The sequence below is a fragment of the Oncorhynchus kisutch genome, linkage group LG17, assembly GCF_002021735.2.
Source record: "Oncorhynchus kisutch isolate 150728-3 linkage group LG17, Okis_V2, whole genome shotgun sequence".
Classification (NCBI taxonomy): Eukaryota; Metazoa; Chordata; class Actinopteri; order Salmoniformes; family Salmonidae; genus Oncorhynchus; species Oncorhynchus kisutch.
The window spans coordinates 56,331,134-56,354,215 of record NC_034190.2 but is presented as its reverse complement, the minus strand read 5'-3'; the positions used below and the strand labels follow the sequence as shown (position 1 = coordinate 56,354,215).

The 23,082-nt window shown below is 43.6% G+C and overlaps 1 protein-coding gene across 1 annotated transcript in view; it reads left to right on the top strand.

The window, feature by feature from the left end:
• LOC109908679 (forkhead box protein J3) overlaps positions 1–23,082 on the top strand; it is a 97,992-nt gene that overhangs the window by 67,978 nt on the left and 6,932 nt on the right. Inside the window, exons 6-11 of the mRNA XM_020507331.2 lie at positions 2,800–2,901; positions 6,194–6,316; positions 15,590–15,788; positions 17,838–18,170; positions 19,188–19,289; positions 20,947–21,150. Of these exons, the coding sequence (XP_020362920.1) occupies positions 2,800–2,901; positions 6,194–6,316; positions 15,590–15,788; positions 17,838–18,170; positions 19,188–19,289; positions 20,947–21,150 (1,063 nt within the window). The remainder of the gene's footprint in view (positions 1–2,799; positions 2,902–6,193; positions 6,317–15,589; positions 15,789–17,837; positions 18,171–19,187; positions 19,290–20,946; positions 21,151–23,082) is intronic.

The following is a 23,082-nucleotide window of genomic DNA, read 5'->3' as shown; positions in this document are numbered from 1 at the left end:
AAGAGAGAGAGGAAGAGCGAGAGGGAGTGGAGAGAAAAGAGGTAGAGTATTCTAGGCTTCTTTTCCAGTTAATTAACACACAAGGCCCTAGGCTTCCGTTAAACATATTTTCTTCTGTTTTTTTAAAAATCACAAACATTAATTCAGAACCTAGTCATTTTTTATTACGCGTAAGCCCTATGACCCTTTTAGTACGCTTCGGTTGCATTGCTGGCAGATTTGCAAGAGTTGTCAGATTGGCTCACAGAAATATAGCCGTCTTTCACTGTCAAAAGAGTGTGTGTTCCATATTATTTCTCTAGATCTATTGGCAACAGACAAAGCATTTTAGTATGTGGTTTTCAATGCAGTATAGTGCATTTGTAAAGTATTCAGACCCCATGTCTTTTTCCACATTTTGTTACATTACATCCTTATTCTAAAATGGATTAAAAATTATTTTTTCCCCTCAATCTACACACAATACCCCATAATGACAAAACAAAAAACAGATTTGTAGACATTTTTGCAAACAAAAAAATGTAATATTACATTTACATAAGTATTCAGACCCTTTACTCAGTACTTTGTTGGAGCACCTTTGGCAGCAATTACAGCCTTGAGTCTTCTTGGGTATGATGCTACAAGCTTGGCACATCTGTGTTTGGGGATTTTATCCCAATTTTCTCTGCAAATCCTCTCAATCTCTGTCAGGTTAGATGGGGAGCGTCGCTGCACAGCTATTTATAGGTCTCTCCAGAAATGTTCGATCCAGTTCAGGTCCGGGCCCTGGATGGACGACTCAAGGACATTCAGACTTGTCCCGAGCCAATCCTGCGTTGTCTTGGCTGTGTGCTTGGGGCTGTTGACCTGTTGGAAGGTGAACCGTCGCCCCAGTCTGAAGTCCTGAGTGCTCTGAAGCAGATTTTCATAAAAGATCTCTCTGTATTTTGCTCTGTTATTTTTTTCCCTCAACCTGACTGGTCTCTCAGGTCTCACATGCTTCACCGTAGGGATGGTGCCAGTGGCATTCAGGCCAAAGAGTTCACTCTTGGTTTCATCAGACCAGAGAATCTTCATTCTCATGGTCTGAGAGTCTTAAGGTGGCTTTTGGTAAACTCCAAATGGGTTGTCATGTGCCTTTTACTGAGGAGTGGCTTCCATCTGGCCACTACCATAAAGGCCTGATTGGTAGAGTGCTGCAGAGATGGTAGTCCTTCTGGAAGGTTGTCCAATCTCCACAGAGGAACTCTGGAGCTCTGTCAGAGTGACCATCGGCTTCTTGGTCACCTCCCTGACCAAGGACCTTCTCCCCCATTGCTCAATTTGGCAAGGTGGCCAGCTCTAGGAAGAGTCTTGGTGGTTCCAAAGTTCTTCCATTTTAGAATGATGGAGGCCACTGTGTTCTTGGGGACCTTCAATGCTGCAACATTTTTAGGCTACTCTTCCCCAGATCTGTGCCTTGACACTATCCTGTCATGGAGCTCTTCGAACAATTCCTTCGACCGCATGACTTTTTTTTTGCTCTGACATGCACTGTCAACTGTGGGACCTTGTATAGACAGGTGTGTGCCTTCCCAAATCATGTCCAATCAATTGAATGTACCACAGGTGGACTCCAATCAAGTTGTAGAAACATCTCAAGGATGATCAATGGAAACAGGATGCACCTGAGCTCAATTTCGAGTCTCATAACAAAGTGTCTGAATACTTGTGTAATAAGGTATTTCTGTTTTTGATGCACATATCATAGCCATTGTTTGTCTGTAAGGTGAGTAGTCCATCTAACTGTTCTTCTGTGGTATATAACGTGGTCAAATAGCAAGTAAAATGTTGTTAGGGCCGAGGCACCAACTATTCTTTCTTGTAGGCATACAGGAGGACTAATTCATCTCTCCTCATACACTCTTGAATCAAGCCATTCTTCCCAAATACACAGACCTCTGTCATGGATTTTGCAACTCTCTCCCCTCTTTTGGAGTTTATCATAAATTAAAGTTGCATTGTTGCAAACCAATCCTCTTTCAGTAAGCAGTTTTGGGAGCCAGGCAAGTGAGGGTAGACAAAATGGTGAAAGATACATTTTGTGTCTGTAATAATTATTAATATTATGTTATGGTTTACTGATTAATGAAAACATTCTTGGCAAATGCTTTCGCTCAATATTATATGCTATCTATCCCATCAATGTTCTGTGGAGCAGTGTTGTAAAGTACTTAAGTAAAAATACTTAAGTACTTTACAGTTTTTGGGGTTATCTGTACTTTACTATTTATTTTTTTGACAAGTTTTACTTCGATACATTCCTAAAGAAAATAATGTACTTTTTATTCCATACATTTCCCTGACAACCAAAAGTACTTGTTATATTTTGAATGCTTAGCAGGACAGGAAAATTGTCAAATTCACACTTATCAAGAGAACATCCCTGGTCATCCTTACTGCCTCTGATCTGGCAGACTCACTAAACACACATGCTTTGTTTGTAAATTATGTCTGAGTGTTTGAGTGTTCCCCTGGCTAAAAAAACAAGAAAATAGTGCTGTCTTGTTTACTTTATGTAAGGAATTTTAAATGATTTATACTTTTACTTTTGATATTTAAGTATATTTTAGCAATTACATTTGATATTTAAAACCAAATACTTTTACTCAAATGGTATTTTACTGGTTGACTTTCACTTGAGTAATTTTCGATTAAGTTATCTTTACTTTTACTCAAGTATGACAATTGGGTACTTTTTCCACCACTGCTGTAGAGAGAGACCAAGAGACAGCCCTCTCCCATCCCTCCCTTATATTACTCTGTCCTGTTCTCCAGGCCTCCACCCCCTACAGCCTGGAATCGGAGTCCCTGCGAATGGACTGTATCATGTACGGAGATGCCTCTCCCACTCTGGCAATCAACACTGTGACTAACAAGGTAGTTGTCTGTCGTAATGACATGCAAACCCATACACCTTTGTTCAAGGTAGTGATATTAATGGCGCCCATCTTTATTACCGACCTGCCAACCCGCACACAATTTGAAGTCAACGTATTAGTACGAAAAACTATTAGTACAAAAAATAGGTTTCCAGTTGGCACATTGTGGGCGAGGAGAGAATCTCTATAGTCGTAATAGCCTACTATTTTCCTCTTCTGGTAGCGCTCCACTTTTTCCTTTGATACCAACGATGAGGAAAAGGGGTAGGGAAAAATGGAGAACGAGCTGTTTGCCAAATACATTTTCCCAAATTGTATGTGTTAGTAAAGCACATAACTACGTGTTATTTTGTAGTTAGCTCCTTAGCTACGTCGTTATTACGACGAAGGTAGTTAGCTACAGCGTTTAGTCAACTAAGCAAGAACACTTTGTTGCCCGCACATGCTTTGATCTCCACAGCGGTAGTAGGCGCGAGTGCATTGACGAGCAGGGAAACGTGCGGCGTTGCGTAAATGGAAACAGACAAGGCATACAGAGATGTTACGCTAATACCATCCTTCACAGAAAGTTATGATAAACTATTACAGTAGTAGGCCTATGTTAATTAACCCCCTAGGGTCGATTGACGATCTAATTAACATTTGAAAAATCCCCATTAAAAGCTGTCTGTTTGTGCTAGAGATATATGTTTTTTTTTAATATATACAGGATTTGAGTACCTGGCGGCGTAGTGTGTTACTGATGGTAGGCTTTGTTACTTTGGTCCCAGCTCTCTGCAGGTCATTCACTAGGTCCCCCCGTGTGGTTCTGGGATTGTTGCTCACCGTTCTTGTGATCATTTTGACCCCACGGGGTGAGATCTTGCGTGGAGCCCCAGATCGAGGGAGATTATCAGTGGTCTTGTATGTCTTCCATTTCCTAATAATTGCTCCCACAGTTGATTTCTTCAAACCAAGCTGCTTACCTATTGCAGATTCAGTCTTCCCAGCCTGGTGCAGGTCTACAATTTTGTTTCTGGTGTCCTTTGACAGCTCTTTGGTCTTGGCCATAGTGGAGTTTGGAGTGTGACTGTTTGAGGTTGTGGACAGGTGTCTTTTATACTGATAACAAGTTCAAACAGGTGCCATTAATACAGGTAACGAGTGGAGGACAGAGGAGCCTCTTAAAGAAGAAGTTACAGGTCTGTGAGAGCCAGAAATCTTGCTTGTTTGTAGTTGACCAAATATTTATTTTCCACCATAATTTGCAAATAAATTCATTAAAAATCCTACAATGTGATTTTCTGGATTTTTTTTCTCATTTTGTCTGTCATAGTTGAAGTGTACCTACGATGAAAATTACAGGCCTCTCTCATCTTTTTAAGTGGGAGAACTTGCACAATTGGTGGCTGACTAAATACCTTTTTGCCCCACTGTATATGGGCTGCGTCGCAATCTATGTCGCTAGTGTCGGCCTTCCGCACCTGCGTTGTCAGTCCAAGAGACATCCCTAAAATTGCTCTTCTCAGGAAAACATTTGTAGCGGGCGAACTGTTTGGCCTACACGTTGGTTTTCTCTGTTTGTTCCACGAACCCCACAAGCCCTACGGGACTCGTTTGAAGTTGTTTCCACTGATGTGCCAACTTCTGTCTGGAGCATCAAACCGTTTGGGCAACAAACTAATATGACCCCACAATGGAAAGGGGAGACTCACGAACACGATGGTGTTCTACGACAGATACAAGCGTCACGGAACTCGTCTCAAGGTAATCCGGTACCGGTTTAAAATGTGAAGGGAAGTATGGAAGTAGTTTTGTGCCAGCAAAAAAATGGGATTAAATATGTCAATTTTTGTGGGGATAATTTATTAGCCTTCTTATCTTCTAGATATAGGAACGACACTTCAAAACCTTATTCCTTATTGTTTCATTTTTGAATGTCTGTTTTGCCATTTATGATTGTGTTATTCAATGCATTTCTATGGGCTATAGCAGTAAAGGTCAAATTCAATATTTGATCAATGAATTATACCTACAGGGGTCCTAAAATTCTAAATCAAATACCTAAATGATCCATGGTATGACCATCTTAAAATAATCCCATATGTTAGCTTCGTAGAACCCCTTCCCAAAGGCTTTTAAGGGTTAATCAGTTCACGATCTGTATCTAAATGTCTAACAGTAGGCTGCTAATGATGTGATAATAGTTGGCAACAAGGCATGTTGAATAAATGGTAGCCTAGTAGTCAGACCTAACTTGATGCATTATGTCAGGGATGGAGATCTGAAACAAGCTCATATAGTCAGGGAGCTATCCTGTGGGATTCCAAATAGCCTACTGTAAACTAGACTACTACATCCAGTGCATCCAGTAATTGAATTAGTCAGAATTGTCTCCCCAAACAAAATGAAGACAGTTTACTTTTTCACTAGACTATCCACATTAAGACACCTATTAATTAGAATAATCATTACCCCTAAGTTTAACATTTGAAAGTTTCATAGAGACCACCTCAATTTAATGTAGAATCAAACAGAATACTTCTGTGTTGGCTACATTGTTTGCTATAATTTCAATGGATACTTAGGGACTTCCCCAGAGTCAGATGAACTCATGGATACCATGTTCATGTCTCTGCATGTAGTGTGAAAGAAGTTGCTAACTAGCGCTAGAGATATTGCTAACTAGCTTTAGTGCAATGACTGGAAATAGCATGCTAGCAGATACCCATAGACTTCGCAGATACCCATAGACTCCCAGTCATTGTGCTAACGCTAGTTAGAGGTAGTTTTGCGAGCCAATTCTATCTTCCTTCATGCTGTACACAGAGACATACAAATGGTATCCATGTGTTCATCTGACTCTGGGAAGTAGATAAATCCCAAAGTACCTTTTAGACTCTAGGTTTTTAGAAATGGCATTTACAGGTTTTTCAAATGCAAAATGCTCCAACCTCCTGAGGGGGGAGTTGACTGACCCCTTCCGTAACTCCCCCTACCCAGCCTTAGACCAGCACCACTTTGTCAGAAAATCCTAGGGAGAACCCTGATTTGTACATTTAAATGTATTTCTAGTTAGCTACTGAAGAGCAGAAAATTACCACGTACCCATAAGTCTTCTGCCAACATCAATATTAGGCCAAAAAAGTGCATTTGCCTTTGATTTGAGCAGTGTGGGTGCCCCCGCCACGCTGAATTGGTACTCATAACAATTCTTCAAACATGGCAGGTCTGTTATTCCAGCAAGTGATATAAACATTGGCCATCTTTGTTCCAGTTGGGGATATTAACAACCACCATCTTTGTTCCAGGTAGTGTTGTACAAGACGGAGCAGGAGGACAGCGACAGCCCCAGGAGCAGCCTCAATAACAGCCTCTCTGACCAGAGCCTGGCCTCAGTCAACCTCAACAGCATCGTGCACAGCTACACGCCGGTACGTCACGCACCTCACTTAATAACACCGCTAACACTGCCGCAACAGGACGTTTCATGTCCAACGGCTTGAGGAGAACGACAGCTATACTAAGACTGTGACCCATGGGGCTCTTTATTCCCTTTTATATTGCTACTTTTAACCAGGACCCATATGATTGGTCAAGAGTAATGCACTATATGTAATAGGGTGCCATTTGGGGCAGAGAATAAGTTTTGTGTCAAATGGTAGAGGTAGGGAACATCTATATAGATTTGAGTGACCTTTGCTTGAACAATTATATTTATTTTATTTGTCATTAGAAGTCTTAGTGGGAATCTGCCATTGTTGCTATTGGTCGACCTTTACTGCTGTACACGACTTCAGTCTTGGTTCAGAGTGGACTTTTCCCAGACAGTGTTTGCTGGCTCATTACTTCAGTGGTTATTGGGGCAATGCTGCTCATGTGTGTAGTAGGATGTCTCTTGGGGGTTATTTTAGATCATACTACATGGTGTCAGAAGTGGTTTTAAAATTCACATAAACGTGAAGGACGTACCAAGTAAATCATACATTCAGGCTGTTTCAAAGCAGGGAGGGAACAGTGTTGGAGATAAAACAGCGCATATCATTATTGTGCTAGCTAACGAGCAAGGACTTACTGCTAAGCAACATGTTGCAAGAGGAAGAAGCTGGCGGGATTTCAGGGTTTGCGACTCCAAGTTCAACGGGCTCTGGCGCAGACACGGACAGGCCAGTGGCAAGTGCTGACGGATTTCGCATTAGTCTTTGTATGGACATTCAAAACTGGCCGAAATGGATCAGGCGCTTTGAAAGGTACAGGGTAGCATCAGGCTTAAACGTGAAAAATGAGGCATTTCAAGTTAATACACTGATCTACTCTATGGGTGATGAAGCCGAGGATATATTAAATGCTTCAACGTTGACCGAGGAAGAGAAACTTAACTACAGTGCCGTTAAAGACTGTTTTGAAAGAGCTAGGTTTAATATGCGCAAACAGGAGCAGGGTGAAACCACTGACAGTTTTATCACAGCTGTTCACAAACTAGCAGACCATTGTCAGTTTGGCGCGCTCAGGGAAGAGCTGATCTGAGATCGGATTGTAGTCGGAATAAGAAATATATCACTTTCTGAAAAGTTACAGTTGGATTCCCAGCTTACCTTGTCCAAAGTTGTAAACCAGGTTAGGCAGAGTGAGACAGTAAAAAGACAGCAGACGATACTGCGCGACAGCAGCTCATTGCAGAACGAAGAGTGGGGAAATACATGCATTTTCATACAGAGCTAAAACAACAGAGGGGAACACAGAACAGAGACAGACGTGGAGAAATCGCAAATGTGGGAAATCCCCTTTCCACAGATGGAAGGTTTGCCCAGCAAAGGATGCGGAATGCAGGAAATGTCACAGGAGAGGAGACTTTTCAGCTGTCTGTCGATTAAAGCAAATGCATGAGGTTTCAGAGGAGGTACAGCAGGACAGCATCTTTCTGGGAGAAGTAAAGGGAAACAATACTGGCTGGCATTCAGACATTAAACTCAATGTGGAGGTTGTGTCATTTAAACTAGACACTGGGGCAGCAGTGACAGCTATCCCAACTAGGCTGTATAGCTATAGCAGAGATGGCCCTTTGCTCTCTACAAACAAAAAACTGTATGGGCCCAGTAATAACATTTTACCAGTGGTAGGGCACTTGGTGATTAAACTGGAGAGTAAAGACAAAAGTGCCATCCAGCCTGTCTTCGTCATTGACTCTCTAGCCAGACCGTTGCTGGGGCTGCCAGCAATTGATGCAATGCAACTCATTGAGAGAGTGAGCGAACTGAAGGACCCAGGTGAGGTTTTCAAAAAGAAATTCCCAAAAGTGTTTTCTGGTCTAGGAAGGATAGAAGGTGACTACAAAATCTGCCTGAAAGAGGATGCTGTCCTGTATGCCCTTACCACCCCCTGCCGGGTGCCTATCCCTTTATTGGCCAGAGTAAAGGAAGAGTTGGGGAGGATGGAAGAAATTGGAGCGGTGTCTAAAATAGAGAGTCCCACAGACTGGTGTGCAGGGATGGTAGTGGTGCCAAAAGCCAATGGGGGAAATAAGGATCTGTGTGGACATGACTAAATTGAATGAGGCACTCTGCATGGAGAGACACATCTTACCATCTGTTGAGTAGTCACTGGCTCAGTTGGATGGCTCACAAGTCTTCACAAAGGTTTCTGGCAGATACCGCTGTCATCAGAGAGTAGGGCGCTCACAACGTCTATAACACCGTTTGGCCGTTACTGTTTTCATGTTTTGCCATTTGGAATCGCTTCCGGTCCTGAGCATTTCCAAAGACGCATGTCCCAGCTGTTGGAGGGGCTGAGTGGTGTCATAGTCCACGTGGACGATGTGCTCGTGTGAGGAAGGGACAGGGCAGAACATGATGTAAGGCTCACAGCAGTTCTGACCCTACTCCAGAAGACTGGCCGGACACTCAATGAAAAATGCACTTTTGCACAATCAGAGGTCTTGTTCTTGGGACACAAAATCAGTGCAGCTGGAATAGAGACCCAGAGAAGATCAGCGCCATCACAGATATGCCCAGACCCCAGAATGTGGCTGAAGTCAGGACCTTCTTAGGCATGGCCACATATGTGGGTAAGTTCCTCCCACAGTTCTCAGATACAACCAAACCTCTGAGAGTCTTACTAGCCAAAGAGAATGACTGGTCATGGGGTCACATGCAACAGGTAGCGTTTGACAAAATCAAAGGAGATCTGGCCTCACAGAGAGTGCTGGCCCAGTACCGTCCCCACGCTAAGACAAAAGTATCAGCAGATGCATCATCCTTTGGGCTAGGGGCGGTCCTCACACAGATGCAGGACAACATGGAGTGGTGTCCAATAGCATACATCTCCTGAAGCTTATCCGACAGAGCAAAGATATGCTCAATTGGAGAAGGAGGCGTTGGCTTTCACATGGGCATGTGAAAGGCTCAGCCAATACCTTATTGGCCTGCAGTTTACAGCAGAGACTGATCACAAGCCACTGTTGGCTCTGCTAGGGACAAAAGCACTGGACGACTTGCCTCTCAACAATGAGACCACATCTGCCAACAGATAGTGCAGCAGTGCAAAAAGGGATGGCCCAGGCAGGAGGAACTGCCTCAGCTGCTGAAGCCCTATTGGGTGCACCAAAGTGACTTCCACTGTAAAGGAGACCTTCTCATGAATGGATAACGGATAGTTATCCCAGAGACTCTACAACCAGAAATGCTAGACAGAGTGCATGATGGACACATGGGGATAACCAAATGCAGACTGAGGGCTCAACAGTCAGTGTGGTGGCTTGGTCTGAGTACCCAGATTGCCAAGCTAGTGGCCCAGTGTGAGGTCTGTACAAAATGTCAACCTTGTCATCCGGAGCCAATGATGGCAACGGAACTGCCAAAACGGCCATGGCAAAAGGTAGGGGCGGATATGTTGTGGATTACAAACTCAAAGACACCAGCAATAGTGCTGAGGAAAGCGGATGCCCCACGCTCCTATGTGGTGGACACAGGCTCAGAAGAGGTACGAAGGAACAAAACACACCTCACAGCTCTTCCAGATCTACCAGCCACACAGACTGAGGCCACAGAAAATGCACAACAAGAGGGTGAAGGAGAGAGAATGCTCACAGAGTCACAAGCGCACCCAAAACGGAATGTGAAGCCACCAGAGTGGCTGAAAGACTGTTACGTGAAGAGAAAACATACTGTTGGGGACCATATACAGCAAAAAGAGACTGTACCTAAGTTAATGTTCATACTGTGTGATTTAATGCTTTCATACTGTTTCAGGATGGGAAGTAGCATGTTAGAGAATAATACTGGTTTCCAAATTGCATTTCAGTTATGCTTCAGTGGTTATGCATGTTGAGTTCTTGTTCATGGGAGAGGGGAAGATGTAGTCCCTTGGGGGTATCCGTACCTACAGTGGGGCAAAAAAGTATTTAGTCAGCCACCAATTGTGCAAGTTCTCCCACTTAAAAAGATGAGAGGCCTGTAATTTTCATCATAGGTACACTTCAACTATGACAGACTAAATGAGAAAGAAAATCCAGAAAATCACATTGTATGATTTTTTTATGAATTTATTTGCAAATAAATACCTATGAACAAAATCTTTTTAAGTGGGAGAACTTGCACAATTGGTGGCTGATTTAAATACTTTTTTGCCCCACTGTATGTAGGACATGCGAGGGTTAGGTTAATAAACATGCTGGAGTAGAACCTTGTTGTCGCGTGTCCTTATTTTAGATCATACTACAATGTGAGGCTGTGTTATTGTTTGTGTCTGAGGCCACGGCTGTGTAACACAGTCACTACTCACACACAGCCCCTTAACTATTCCAGGTATACCACAAACACTGTGGAAATACCTGGAGTAGGGTGGTGTGCATGAACACACTACTGAGGCGAGGGTTAAATTCGTACCTAAAGGGTTGTTTCTTTGGGGAATTAAGGGGTAGAGTAGAAACAAAACTGAACATTTGCTTTGTAAGAGCCTGTGTCTTACTGTTCATCACAGGGCATTTGGTTTGTTCTCCAGTGGAAACTAGAAACCACCTCTTTTCTCAACCTAATCCTTACCGGGCACCTAGGATTGCCACAAATGGTTTATTTAAACCAAGGCACTCCTGTGGCGTTGTAGCGTCTACTTTTTCATGGTCTGTAGTGTCGGGCCAAAGCAAAGAACCCCAAAGACTTAGTCCACTATGTGCTATGGGTCAAATGTGGGTGCAGTGTGGGAACCAATACGGGCCTCTGTGACTGTGAGTAGACAATGTGGTCCTAACTGAATTCTATGCTTTAGTATCATCGGAAGAAAGTGCTAAAATGGACATAGAAAGGTATCTGCTAAAATAAAGGAAACACCAACATAAGTCTTAATTGGGTGTTTGGCAACGACGAGCCAGAACAGCTTCAATGCACTTTGGCATAGATTCTACAAGTGTCTGGAACTCTGTTGGAAGGATGTGACACCATTCTTCCATGACAAATTCCATAATTTGGTGTTTTGTTATGATGGTAGAAAATGCTTTTTCAGGCGCCGCTCCAGAATCTCAAATAAGTGTTCAATTTGGTTGAGATCTGGTGACTGAGACAGCCGTGACATATGGTTTACATTGTTTTCATGCTCATCAAACCATTCAGTGACCACTCGTGTCCATTGTCATCTTATGGGGGCATAGCCATGGTAGACAAAATAATGGCCTGCCCAGCATTTTTATAAATGACCCTAAGCATGATGGGATGTTAATTGCTTAATTAACTCCGGAACCAAACCTGCGTAGGAGGACCTAAACTCAACAAAAAAAGAAACGTCCTCTCACTGTCAACTGCATTTATTTTCAGCAAACTTAACATGTGTAAATATTTGTATGAACATAACAAGATTCAACAACTGAGACATAAACTAAACAAGTTCCACAGACATGTGACTAACAGAATTGGAATAATGTGTCCCTGAACAAAGGGGGGATCAAAATCAAAAGTAACATTCAGTATCTGGTGTGGCCACCAGCTGCATTAAGTACTGCAGTGCATCTCCTCCTCATGGACTGCACCAGATTTGCCAGTTCTTGCTGTGAGATGTTACCCCACCAAGGCACCTGCAAGTTCCCGGACATTTCTGGGGGGAATGGCCCTAGCACTCACCCTCCGATCCAACAGGTCCCAGACGTGCTCAATGGAATTGAGATCCGGGCTCTTCACTGGCCATGGAAGAACACTGACATTCCTGTCTTGCAGGAAATCACGCACAGAATGAGCAGCATGGCTGGTGGCATTGTCATGCTGGTGGGTCATGTCAGGATGAGCCTGCAGGAAGGGTACCATTTGAGGGAGGAGGATGCCTTCCCTGTAACGCACAGCATTGAGATTTCCTGCAATGACAACAAGCTCAGTCCGATGATGTTGTGACACACCGCCCCATACCATGACGTACCCTCCACTTCCATATCGATCCCGCTCCAGAGTACAGGCCTCGGTGTAACCCTCATTCGTTCAACGATAAGCGCGAATCTGACGATAAACGCGAATCCGACCATCACCCCTGGTGAGACAAAACCACGACTCGTCAGTGAAGAGCACTTTTTGCAAGTCCTGTCTGGTCCAGCGACGGTGGGTTTGTGCCCATAGGTGGCATTGTTGCCGGTGATGTCTGGTGAGGACCTGCCTTACAACAGGCCTACAAGCCCTCAGTCCAGCATCTCTCAGCCTATTGCGGACAGTCTGAGCACTGATGGAGGGATTGTGCGTTCCTGGTGTAACCCGGGCAGTTGTTGTTGCCATCCTGTACTTGTCCCGCAGGTGTGATGTTCGGATGTACCGATCCTGTGCAGGTGTTACACGTGGTCTGCCACTACGAGGACGATCAGCTGTCCGTCCTGTCTCCCTGTAGCTCTGTCTTAGGCTTCTCACAGTACGGACATTGCAATTTATTGCCCTGGTCACATCTGCAGTCCTCATGCCTCCTTGCAGCATGCCTAAGGCACGTTCATGCAGAGGAGCAGACACCATTTGTTTTTGTTTTCAGAGTCAGTAGAGAAAGGCCTCTTTTAGTGTCCGAAGTTTTCATAACTGTGACCTTAATTGCCTACCGTCTGTAAGCTGTTAGTGTCTTAACGACCATTCCACAGATGCATGTTCATTAATTGTTTATGGTTCATGGTTCATGGGAAACGGTGTTTAAACCCTTTACAATGAAGATCTGTGAAGCTATTTGGATTTTTACCAATTAACTTTGAAAGACAGGGTCCTGAAAAGGGGCCATTTCTTTTTTTGCTGAGTTTATATACTTTTTATCCCTCATTTACATTTTTTGTTAGTTACCTATAGTTGGACATATTTTTGGGGTAGATGAGGATGAACTGTTTGCCATTTGTTTATCAATCACCCCCCCCCCCCCTGCACATGCATTATACAAAAGGTCAACACAATTTCATCAAATTAATCTATCTATTCTCGAGGCCATCCTCTGTTTTCCTCTCATCCCTCGTTCCAGGGGTAATCCCCAGACCTAATTTACGGCCAGTCATGTGGGATCAGGGTTAGTTCTGCTTCGTTAGTCCACCCAAGTGACGCCTCCTCATTGAAGGTGATTACTCCTGGCGTCTCCTGCTGAAGTCTCAAGTGCCAGCACTGCCAAGATCGCTGGATAGAAAGGCCACGTCGGCAGGGATGAATGTGTCGTTTTCAGTTGGATCAACTTCAGGGAGGTGCCATGCCGATTGGACTTCTAATTGTATATTTGAGGCCAATGCACATGGCAGAGCCACAATTAGGATGGTGAAAGGGTGAAAATATTATACATGCAGGGCCTTCAGAAAGTATTTACACCTCTTGACTTTGTCCACATTTTGTTGTGTTATAGCCTGAATTTAAAATGGATTACATCTAGATCTCCTACTGGCCTACACATAATACCCCAGAATGTCAGTGGAATTATGTTAATAAAAAATGAAAAGCTGAAATGTCTTGAGTCAATAAGTAATCAACCCCTTTGATATGGCAAGCCTAAATACGTTCAGGAGTAAAAATGTGCTTAACAAGTCACTTAATAAGTTGCATGTGCTCATTCTGTGTGCAATAATAGTGTTTGACATGATTTTTTAAATGACTACCTCATATCTGTACACCACACATACAAGTATCTACAAGGTTCCTCTATCGAACAGTGAATTTCAAACACAGATTCAACCACAAAGACCAGGGAGGTTTTCCAATGCCTCGCAATGAAGGGCACCTATTGGTAGATAAAACCTTTTTTTTTTAAAGCTGACATTGAATATCCCTTTAATCATGGTGAAGTTATACACTTTGTTTGGTGTATCACTACACCCAATCAATATCAAGATACAAGCGTCGCTCCTAACTCAGTTGCCAGATAGGAAGGAAACCACTCAGGTATTTCACCATGAGGCCAATGGTGACTTTAAAACAGTTACAGAGTTGGCTGCGAAAGGAGAACATTGAGGATGAATCAACAACGTTGTAGATACTCCATAGTACTGACTTAATTGACAGAGTGAAAAGAATGAAGCCTGTATATAATAAAATATTCCAAAACATGCATCCTGTTTGCAACAAGGCACTAAAGTTAGTCTGCAAAGAACATGGCAATGCAATTAAAACTTTGTATTTAGGACATAAAGTTCTGTTTGGGGCAAATCCAATGCAACACATTACTGAGTACCACTCTCCATATTTTCAAGCATAGTGGAGGCAGCATCATGTTATGGGTATGCTTGCAATCGTTAAGGACTGGGGAGTTTTTCAGGATAAAAAATGTATGGAATCAAGCTAAGCACAAGTAAAAATCTGACAGGAAAACCTGGTTCAGTCTGTTTCCACTAGACACTGAGAGATGAATGAACCTTTCTGCAGGACAATAACTTGAGAAACAAGGCCAAATCTACACTGGAGTTGCTTACCAAGAAGACAGTGAATGTTCCTGAATGGCCTAGTTACAGTTTTGACTTAAATCAAAAATCTATGGCAAGACCTGAAAATGGTTGTCTAGCCAATGATCCACAACCAATTTGACAGAGCTTGAACAATTTTGCCAAGAATAATGGGCAAATGTTGCACAATCCAGGTGTGGAACGCTCTTAGAGACTCACCTCAAGACTCACAGCTGTAATCACTGCTAAAGGTGCTTCTACAAAGTATTGACTCAAGGGTGTGAATAATGTAAATGAATTATTTCTGTATTTCATTTTCAATACATTTACAAAAAACATGTTTTCACCTTGTCATTATGGGTTATTGTTTGTATATGGGTGATTTTAAAAAATAACAACAGAAAAAAACTATTGAATCCAGACTATAATTCAACAAAATGTGGAAAAAGTCAAGGGGTATGAATACTTTCTGAAGGCACTGTATATGATGGACTTTATAGAAGTAGAATGACTGTATTGTATAAACCGCTGTAGTGTTATGTGTTATTCCCTCAGTAAATGGCCTTGAAGGTAATTAGGGCAGAATCCTAACATGAGAATTTTCGTAACGCAAAAAATGTTGTTGGTTGTCGTGGTCTCCGAAAGAGGTGCTGGCTTAGTATAGATACAATCAGCCTGGGCTCTCGGGTTAGAAGGGAATGACCAGCAGAAGACAGGGAAAAAGAAAACATGTTTACTACCATGCCTTTTACTACCATGCCTTAAACAGGCACAGTGTGGATACCTCAAGTTAGCATCCAGCCTTTTTAACCAAAGTAATGAAAATACCCTTTGCCTCTCTCTCTCTCTGTAGGTCAGTAGTCACTCAGAACCCTCCTCCCAGTCTCTGAGTTTAAAGCTGCATCCTCCCCCTCCACTTCCTCCTCCTCCCCAGCCCCAGTACAACGTGGCCGAGGGGGACAAGCAGCTCCTCTTCTCCGACTTCGAGGACCTCAGTGCCTCCTTCCGCAGCCTCTACAAGTCTGTCTTTGAGCAGTCCTTCAGCCAGCATGGTGAGTCATGGGCAGAAGCACTCTGATGCAGACCTGGGTTCATATAATGTTTTGTTTTCTATCAAAATACGCTGCGGTTTGCAGCAGGCTAGCTAAATCGAACACAGCTGAAGTATTTGAAAGAAAACAATGTACCGTCATACCCGGTTGATGAGAGAACAGAGGAAGAGCTGCATGGGGAACACAAGTGGGAATGAAACATGCTTTTTCTACTGATTATTTTACTGGTTAGCTAAAAGCACACACCACAACATCATGGCGATCTCCTACACCAAAGTTTGGATGGTTAATTACGTTAACCAGTAATACAATTATTTCTTTGTATTCCTCTATTGAACTCGCATAAACAAATAATCAATTGTGCTAAAGATCTAAAATCTTTGCGTCACTTAGTCAAACGAGCCAGGCAATCAAGGGGAATTCTCAGAAAAAACTAAACATTGTATTCACACATGATTGGAGCAAAGTGCAGGGCTGTGTGACTAGCTTTGATACTTGCTAATTAGATTGTGAAGCTTCTCGCTAATTGCTTCCTGTAGCTTCCTATTGGGTCAACAGGGCCTCTTCCTGCTTGTTATACCATCCACCTTCTCTAACCCCAGACATGGATGCGCTCTGTCGGTCTGTTGCTTGAAATCAATTCTTTAATGACAGTTTCTTTTTATTGTTAAAAAAATATTGTACAAGGAGGAGCAAACGAGCTGAATTGTGTACAATGAAATATAAAAACGTAAGAAATATACATCACTACGAGAATAAATAACAATGACAAAGCCTAGGGCATTGAAAGTCCATGGCTATGATTGCTGCTTTTTAGCAGGTGTACAATGGCTGGAGTGGCACTGTAACCATAGCACTTAATCCCACAGTGTATGAGGTCCCAACACCTCTTTTATGAGTTGGCAGTTTTTTGTACTCCCACCATACAGTATGGGCAAAGTTCTCATCATGCAAAACCCCCACATCTGTGCATAAAATACTGCACAATTTTTTTTTTTCAATGTGTGTTCATTTAAGAAGGCGACTATTTATGCCTTGCTCAGTTTAGGGAACTCTAGACTAGTTAAATAATCGCCTCCATATAACGTACATTGTTATATGTCATTAAATCACGCTGCCATATTATAGTGATGTTTACGGGTATTTTTTGCACCAATCTGTGCTCTCCTGCATTGTGAAAATGCCATCCTACAATATGTGTTCCATTCTATTTCTATGGCCCCCACAGCCTAGGCAAAGTGAAGCTCACTGCCTTGCATGCTTGGGGCTCCTGAGTGGCATAGCGTTCTAAGGCACTGCATCTCAGTGCAAGAGGCGTCACTACAGTCCCTGGTTCAAATCCAGGCTGTATCACATCTGGCCGTGATTGGGTGTCTCATAGGGTGGTGCACAATTGGCCCAGCGTCGTCTGGGTTTGGCCGGGGTAGGCCATCATTGTAAATAAGAATTTGTTCTTAACTGACTTGCCTAGTTAAATAAATAAAAAAAAATATATATATTTTTTTTTTAAATGCTTCTACCAAAGGAATGGCGTCAGTAGTCATTGCCTTTGAGGGGCTGAAATGCTGTGAGTCACCCAAGCAGCCAAGCTCCTCACCCTCCCTAGAAAACCAAAGCGTGTCTAAACCACATGGACTGACTCAGTCAGGGTGCATCTCAATAGACTAAAGTGGCTTCTCGTCTCCCGTCTCCTTTCCTTCATCTGTGTTGTGAAAGACTGATGAAAGCCTGCCAGTGCAAATGAAGGTGAATGACACAAGGAGAGTAGAGGAAGCCACTTTAGACTATTGAAATGCACCCTCGGAGCTTCAGTGAGGATTCCTGATGTAGTAAGGCAGATATCAGTTTAAATAACACACATGCATCAAGAGAGTCAAATTCATCAAACCCATCAGAATGAAATCCCTCCAGGTTTGCGTGAGTATTTTTTTAATGAGAAAACATCTCTGTATCAATAGCAGTCGCATGCTGCACTGTAGTGGCATAGGTGTAGTGCTTCTAACCTTTCCTGTCCTGTCTGTCTGTCTGTGACTGTGGTTGGCCCTGCAGGTCTCATGGGTATGCCCAGCGAATCGAGCCAGCAGCCACGGACGTTGTGCTCCTACCAGCACTCCCCTGGCCGGGGCAGCAGCAGGGGCATCAACGCCCACAACCACCAACACGCACACAACCACGGTCACCGCCATAATCACCACCCGCCCCACTCGCAGCACCTCTCTCCCCACGCCACACACAACCAACACCAACCTCATCAACACACTCAGCACAGGCAGCACTCACAGCACCCTCAACACCGCCAGCACCCCAACAGTGGGCAGCAGCAGTCACAGCACCTCCAGAGCCATACTGGCCAGCCAGCACAGATGCCCTGCACCAACACTGGTAAGACCCACGAGTGTACTGTCTGAGACAAAACGCACCTAAACAATGGATGGCCGAGTGCCTCTGACTAGAATATCGTCTGTCATTTTCTGTTAATTTCCCGACGATTCCACATGCTGAATCCGCACAAACAGCAACCGCTCGGCGACACCCAGCAGGCGGTCACTTTAACACACTGCGGCGACAACAAACGATAGGACGGCCACCCGCTGCTTTTAGCCATTCGTTGTGGTGGTGTGTCTGAAGCTTAAGGCAGGACTCGGGTTCAGCTGCTATCCATAAATACTACTCCCTACATGCTCAGCAAGGACTCATGGATTGCATTGTATTAGCTATGTAGTTTGTTTTCCCACTACTCCTCAAAGCGTGTTACACCGTGTGAAGCAGACTTAAACTCATAGAGACAGGCATTTCTGAACCTCGCCGAGGTCTCTCATTTGCCTGGGCTACTCTTTGTTTTTCCTGTGTCTCTGCACTGGGCTCTAGGCTCAGAGAAAAGCCCTGTACAAATAGACGCTGCATTATCTAGGTTATTTCCCTCTCTACAGCGCCTGGGATGAATGAAAGCAATCCCCTCTTTGATCCACAGCTTCAAATGTGTTGCCGTTTGTGGTTTAAGGCAGAAAATCATTCCTCTTCACTAACGTCTGTGACTTGAATTTACTCTGTGAAAAAAATGACATCTTGTGGTCAAAAGCGTCACTGCATCCTACTCAAACTACATGACTTCTGTTGGTGCTTGGCTGTCACTCTGTTGATTGCAGCACTGTGCTCTTGTGTCAACGTTTCCCTAATCGTGTTCCCGGGCTAACAAGACCAACATTTCTCCTACCGTTACTTAGTTGTGCCTTCCTCCCTAGCACTGACCCTGCCTCGCTCTATTGCCCACTCCCCCTACCTAAAATAATTCTTGTTTAGGCTTGTTTCAATAGAATTATTAGATGCCTAACTGGTTTTGGGGCCCTGGTGCTACACCAGGAAGAAGTCTAGGGGGAAAACTTCTGTATGTCTGTGCAGGTCTGTCAGCCGACTGGTACCCCAACTTGGACTGGCTGAAGGAGAGCTGTCGCATCGCCGGCAGCTACAACTGGGCTGACGTGGACCTCTCTCCATTCCAAGGTAAGAAGAAGGAATGCTTTATTAAGACGGACCAAACCATTGATTACACGCACACACATACACATTAGGTTGGAGAGGCTGGAGCAGTGGGAGCCACAACAGTGTTGTTCCTTGCACAACAGCAGGTGAGGTTATCTTTCTTAGATTTGTCACTAACAACACTCTAGTAGTCGGCTCAAATTTTCTTCCAGGATTTGAACCGGAAACCTTCTGGTAGCAAGCCCACCCCTCTAACCTCTAGGCCGCCAAAACCACCGACTAGCATATCCTAAATGTAAAAAATGGTGGTAACATCACGTGTATAATGCTATTATTAAACCTTCTGTCACAATCATCTCCTACTCCTTATTGTAGCCTTATTACTGAATTTAAATACATTTTATGTATTCATCATTATGCACAGGTTATTCATTTGGAAATTATACTGAAATGTACAAAAATGTCACTTACCGTCAAATAATTTTTCTTGTCTCCCTTTGACACAAAACTCTTTCATGACATAGAATGACCAGGTGAATCCAGGTGACAGCTATGACCCCTTAATGTCACCTGTTAAGTCCACTTCAATCAGTGTAGATGAAGCGTAGGAGACAGGTTAAAGAAGGATTTTTAAGCCTTGAGATATTTGAGACATGGATTGTGTATGTGTGCCATTCAGAGGGTGAATGGGCAAGACAAAAGATGTACATGCTTTTGAACAGGGTATGGTAGTAGGTGCCAGGCTCACCGGTTTGTGTCAACAGCTGCAACGTTTCTTGGTTTTTAACTATCAACAGTTTCTTGTGTCTATCAAGAATGGGCCAACACCCAAAGGACATCCAGCCAAATTGACAACAACTGTGGGAAGCATTGGAGTCAACATAGGCCAGCATTCCTGTGGAGGATGCAATTCAATATTAGGAAGGTGTTCTTAATGTTTTGTATGAAAAGGTGACATCACAATATGTTAGACCCTATGTGTTGGTTGTAAGTCACTTTGGATACAGAGCATCTGTTAAATGGATGTAGCCCAATGTCAATGATAGTTTCCGAGGTAGAAAAGGCCTATCCTAGAATGCATCTGAAATGGCACACTATTACCAATGTAGTGCACTACTTTTTGACCAGAGGCCCCCTAGTCAAAAGTAGTGGACAACGTAGGGAACAGGGTTGCAGCGGTAACTGCAGCCCTAATCTCTGGTCTGCTTGGCCACTGCCTCAGTGTGAATAATCTAATTATCCCTGGCTGTGGAGCACTCTTATCAGGGTCATTGCACAAAGCTGCACATCTATTTATGATTGATGACAGTGCTGAATGTTTAGATGCAACTCGCCCCCACAGCACTTGACCTCCTTCACAGTCGAGCAGCAATGGTGGAACCCAATCCTCCTTCTACCCTAATTAGCATACTGCTTTCATCCATCTTGTGTTTTCAGTAGGGTTGCAAAATTACGTTAACTTTCCCAAAATTCCCAGGTTTTCCAGAAATTCCAGCTGGAGTATGTTTGAATTTCCTGCTTTTTCCCTCCTGTTTCTTGAAATCTTCTGGGAAAGTTACCATAGTTTTGCAACACCAGTTTTCAGACCAGTGCAGGTAAGGGAAAAAAAGACTAGAACAAGAGGAAGGCACCTAGGACTAGTGAAACTAAAATGACCCCGTCTGTGTGTGTCTGACAGGACTAAAGGAAAGCATGAGGCAGGCGGAGCTGAACAACTGGTCCCTGGACCCGGCCCAGATAGCAGACCTGTGCTCCTCCATCAACCAGTTCTTCACCCGCACTGGGGTCATCCCACCACAAGGCCCATTGCAACCACAGCCACTCCCGTCTGCCTGTCACGGCCCCATGCACACCAGCAAGCCCAGTCAGCACATCAACACAGGTCAGTGGCCAGTAGGATGGAGTTGCCCCTCTAGATACTGGTCTAAAGTCAGTTGTTAACAATGGTTATGCTTAGGCTTCGAGGATGGATGGAATCCTGATCCTAGGTCTGTGCCTAAGCGCAGTCTCTACCGTGCCTCCCATATAGATCTGAAAGGGTTTGATTGATTTAAGCGAAACTTCCTTTACTGATCTAATCAGGTAGGCTATAGATCAGTGGAGTTCAATTCAAATGTTATTTGTCACATGCTTTGTAAATAACAGGTGTCAACTAACAGTGAAATGCTTGCTTCCAACAATGCAGAGAGAAAAAAAGAAAAATATAATAACACAAGGAATAAATACACCATGAGTAACGATAACTTGGCTATATACACAGGGTACCAGTACCGAGTCGATCTGCAGGGGTACGAGGTAATTAAGATAGATACAGTGCCTTCGGAAAGTATTCAGACCCTTGACTTTTTCCACATTCAGTTACATTACAGCCTTAATCTAAAATGTATGAAATAGTTAATTCCCCATCAATAATCTACACACAATACGCCATAATGACAAAGCAAAAACCATTTTTTTAAACCATTTTTGCAAATGTATAAAAAATGTAAAACTGATAACACATTTACATAAGTATTCCTACCCTTTACTCAGTACTTTATTAAAGCACCTTTGGCAGCAATTACAGCATAGATTCTTCCTGGGTATGACGTTACAAGCTTGGCACACCTGTATTTGGGGAGTTTCTCCCATTCTTCTCTGCAGATCCTCTCAAGCTCTATCAGGTTGGATGGCGAGCATTGCTGCACAGCTATTTTCAGATCTCTCCAGAGATATTAGATCGGGTTCAATTCCAGGCTCTGGCTGGGCCACTCAAGGACATTCAGAGACTTGTCCCAAAGCCACTCCTGCGTTGTCTTGGCTGTGTGCTTAAGGTCGTTCTCCTGTTGGAAGGTGAATCTCTGCTCCAGAGGTCCTGAGCCCTCTGGAACAGGTTTTCATCAAGGATCTCTCAGCCTTTTTTAAATTTGATTTATTTTACCTTTATTTAACTAGGCAACAAATTCTTATTTTCAATGACGGCTTAGGAACAGTGGGTTAACTGCCTTGTTCAGGGGCAGAACGACAGACTTTTACCTTTTCAGCTCGGGGATTCAATCTTGCAACCTTTCAGTTACTAGTCCAACTCTCTAACCACTAGGCTACCTTTGCTCCATTCATCTTTGCCTCAATCCTGACTAGTCTCCCAGTCCCCTGCCACTGAAAAACATCCCCACAGCATGATGCTGCCACCACCATGCTTCACTGTAGGGATGGTGCCAGGTTTCCTCCAAACGTGACGCTTGGCATTCATGCCAAATAGTTCAATCTTGGTTTCATCAGACAAGATAATCTGGTTTCTCATGGTCTGAGAGTCCTTTAGGTGCCTTTTGGCAAACTCCCAAGTGGGCTGTAATGTGCCTTTTATTAAGGAGAGGGGTGTTGGCTTTTGTCTGGCCACTCTACCATAAAGGCCTGATTGGTGGAGTGCTGCAGAGATGGTTGTCCTTCTGGATGGTTTTCCCATCTCCACAGAGGAACTCTGAAGCTCTGTCAGAGTGACCATCAGGTTCTTGGTCACGTCCCTAACCAAGGCCCTTCTCGCCGATTGCTCAGTTTGGTCTGGCGGCCTGCTCTAGGAAGAGTCTTGGTGGTTCCAAACCTCTTCCATTTAAGAATGATGGAGGCCACTGTGTTCTTGGACCTTCATTGCTGCAGAATTATTTTTTGGTACCCTTCCCCAGATCTGTGCCTCGACACAATCCCGTCTCGGAGCTCTAAGCACAATTCCTTCGACCACATGGCTTGGTTTTTGCTCTGACATGCACTATCAACTGTGGGACATTATATACAGTGGGGCAAAAAAGTATTTAGTCAGCCACCAATTGTGCAAGTT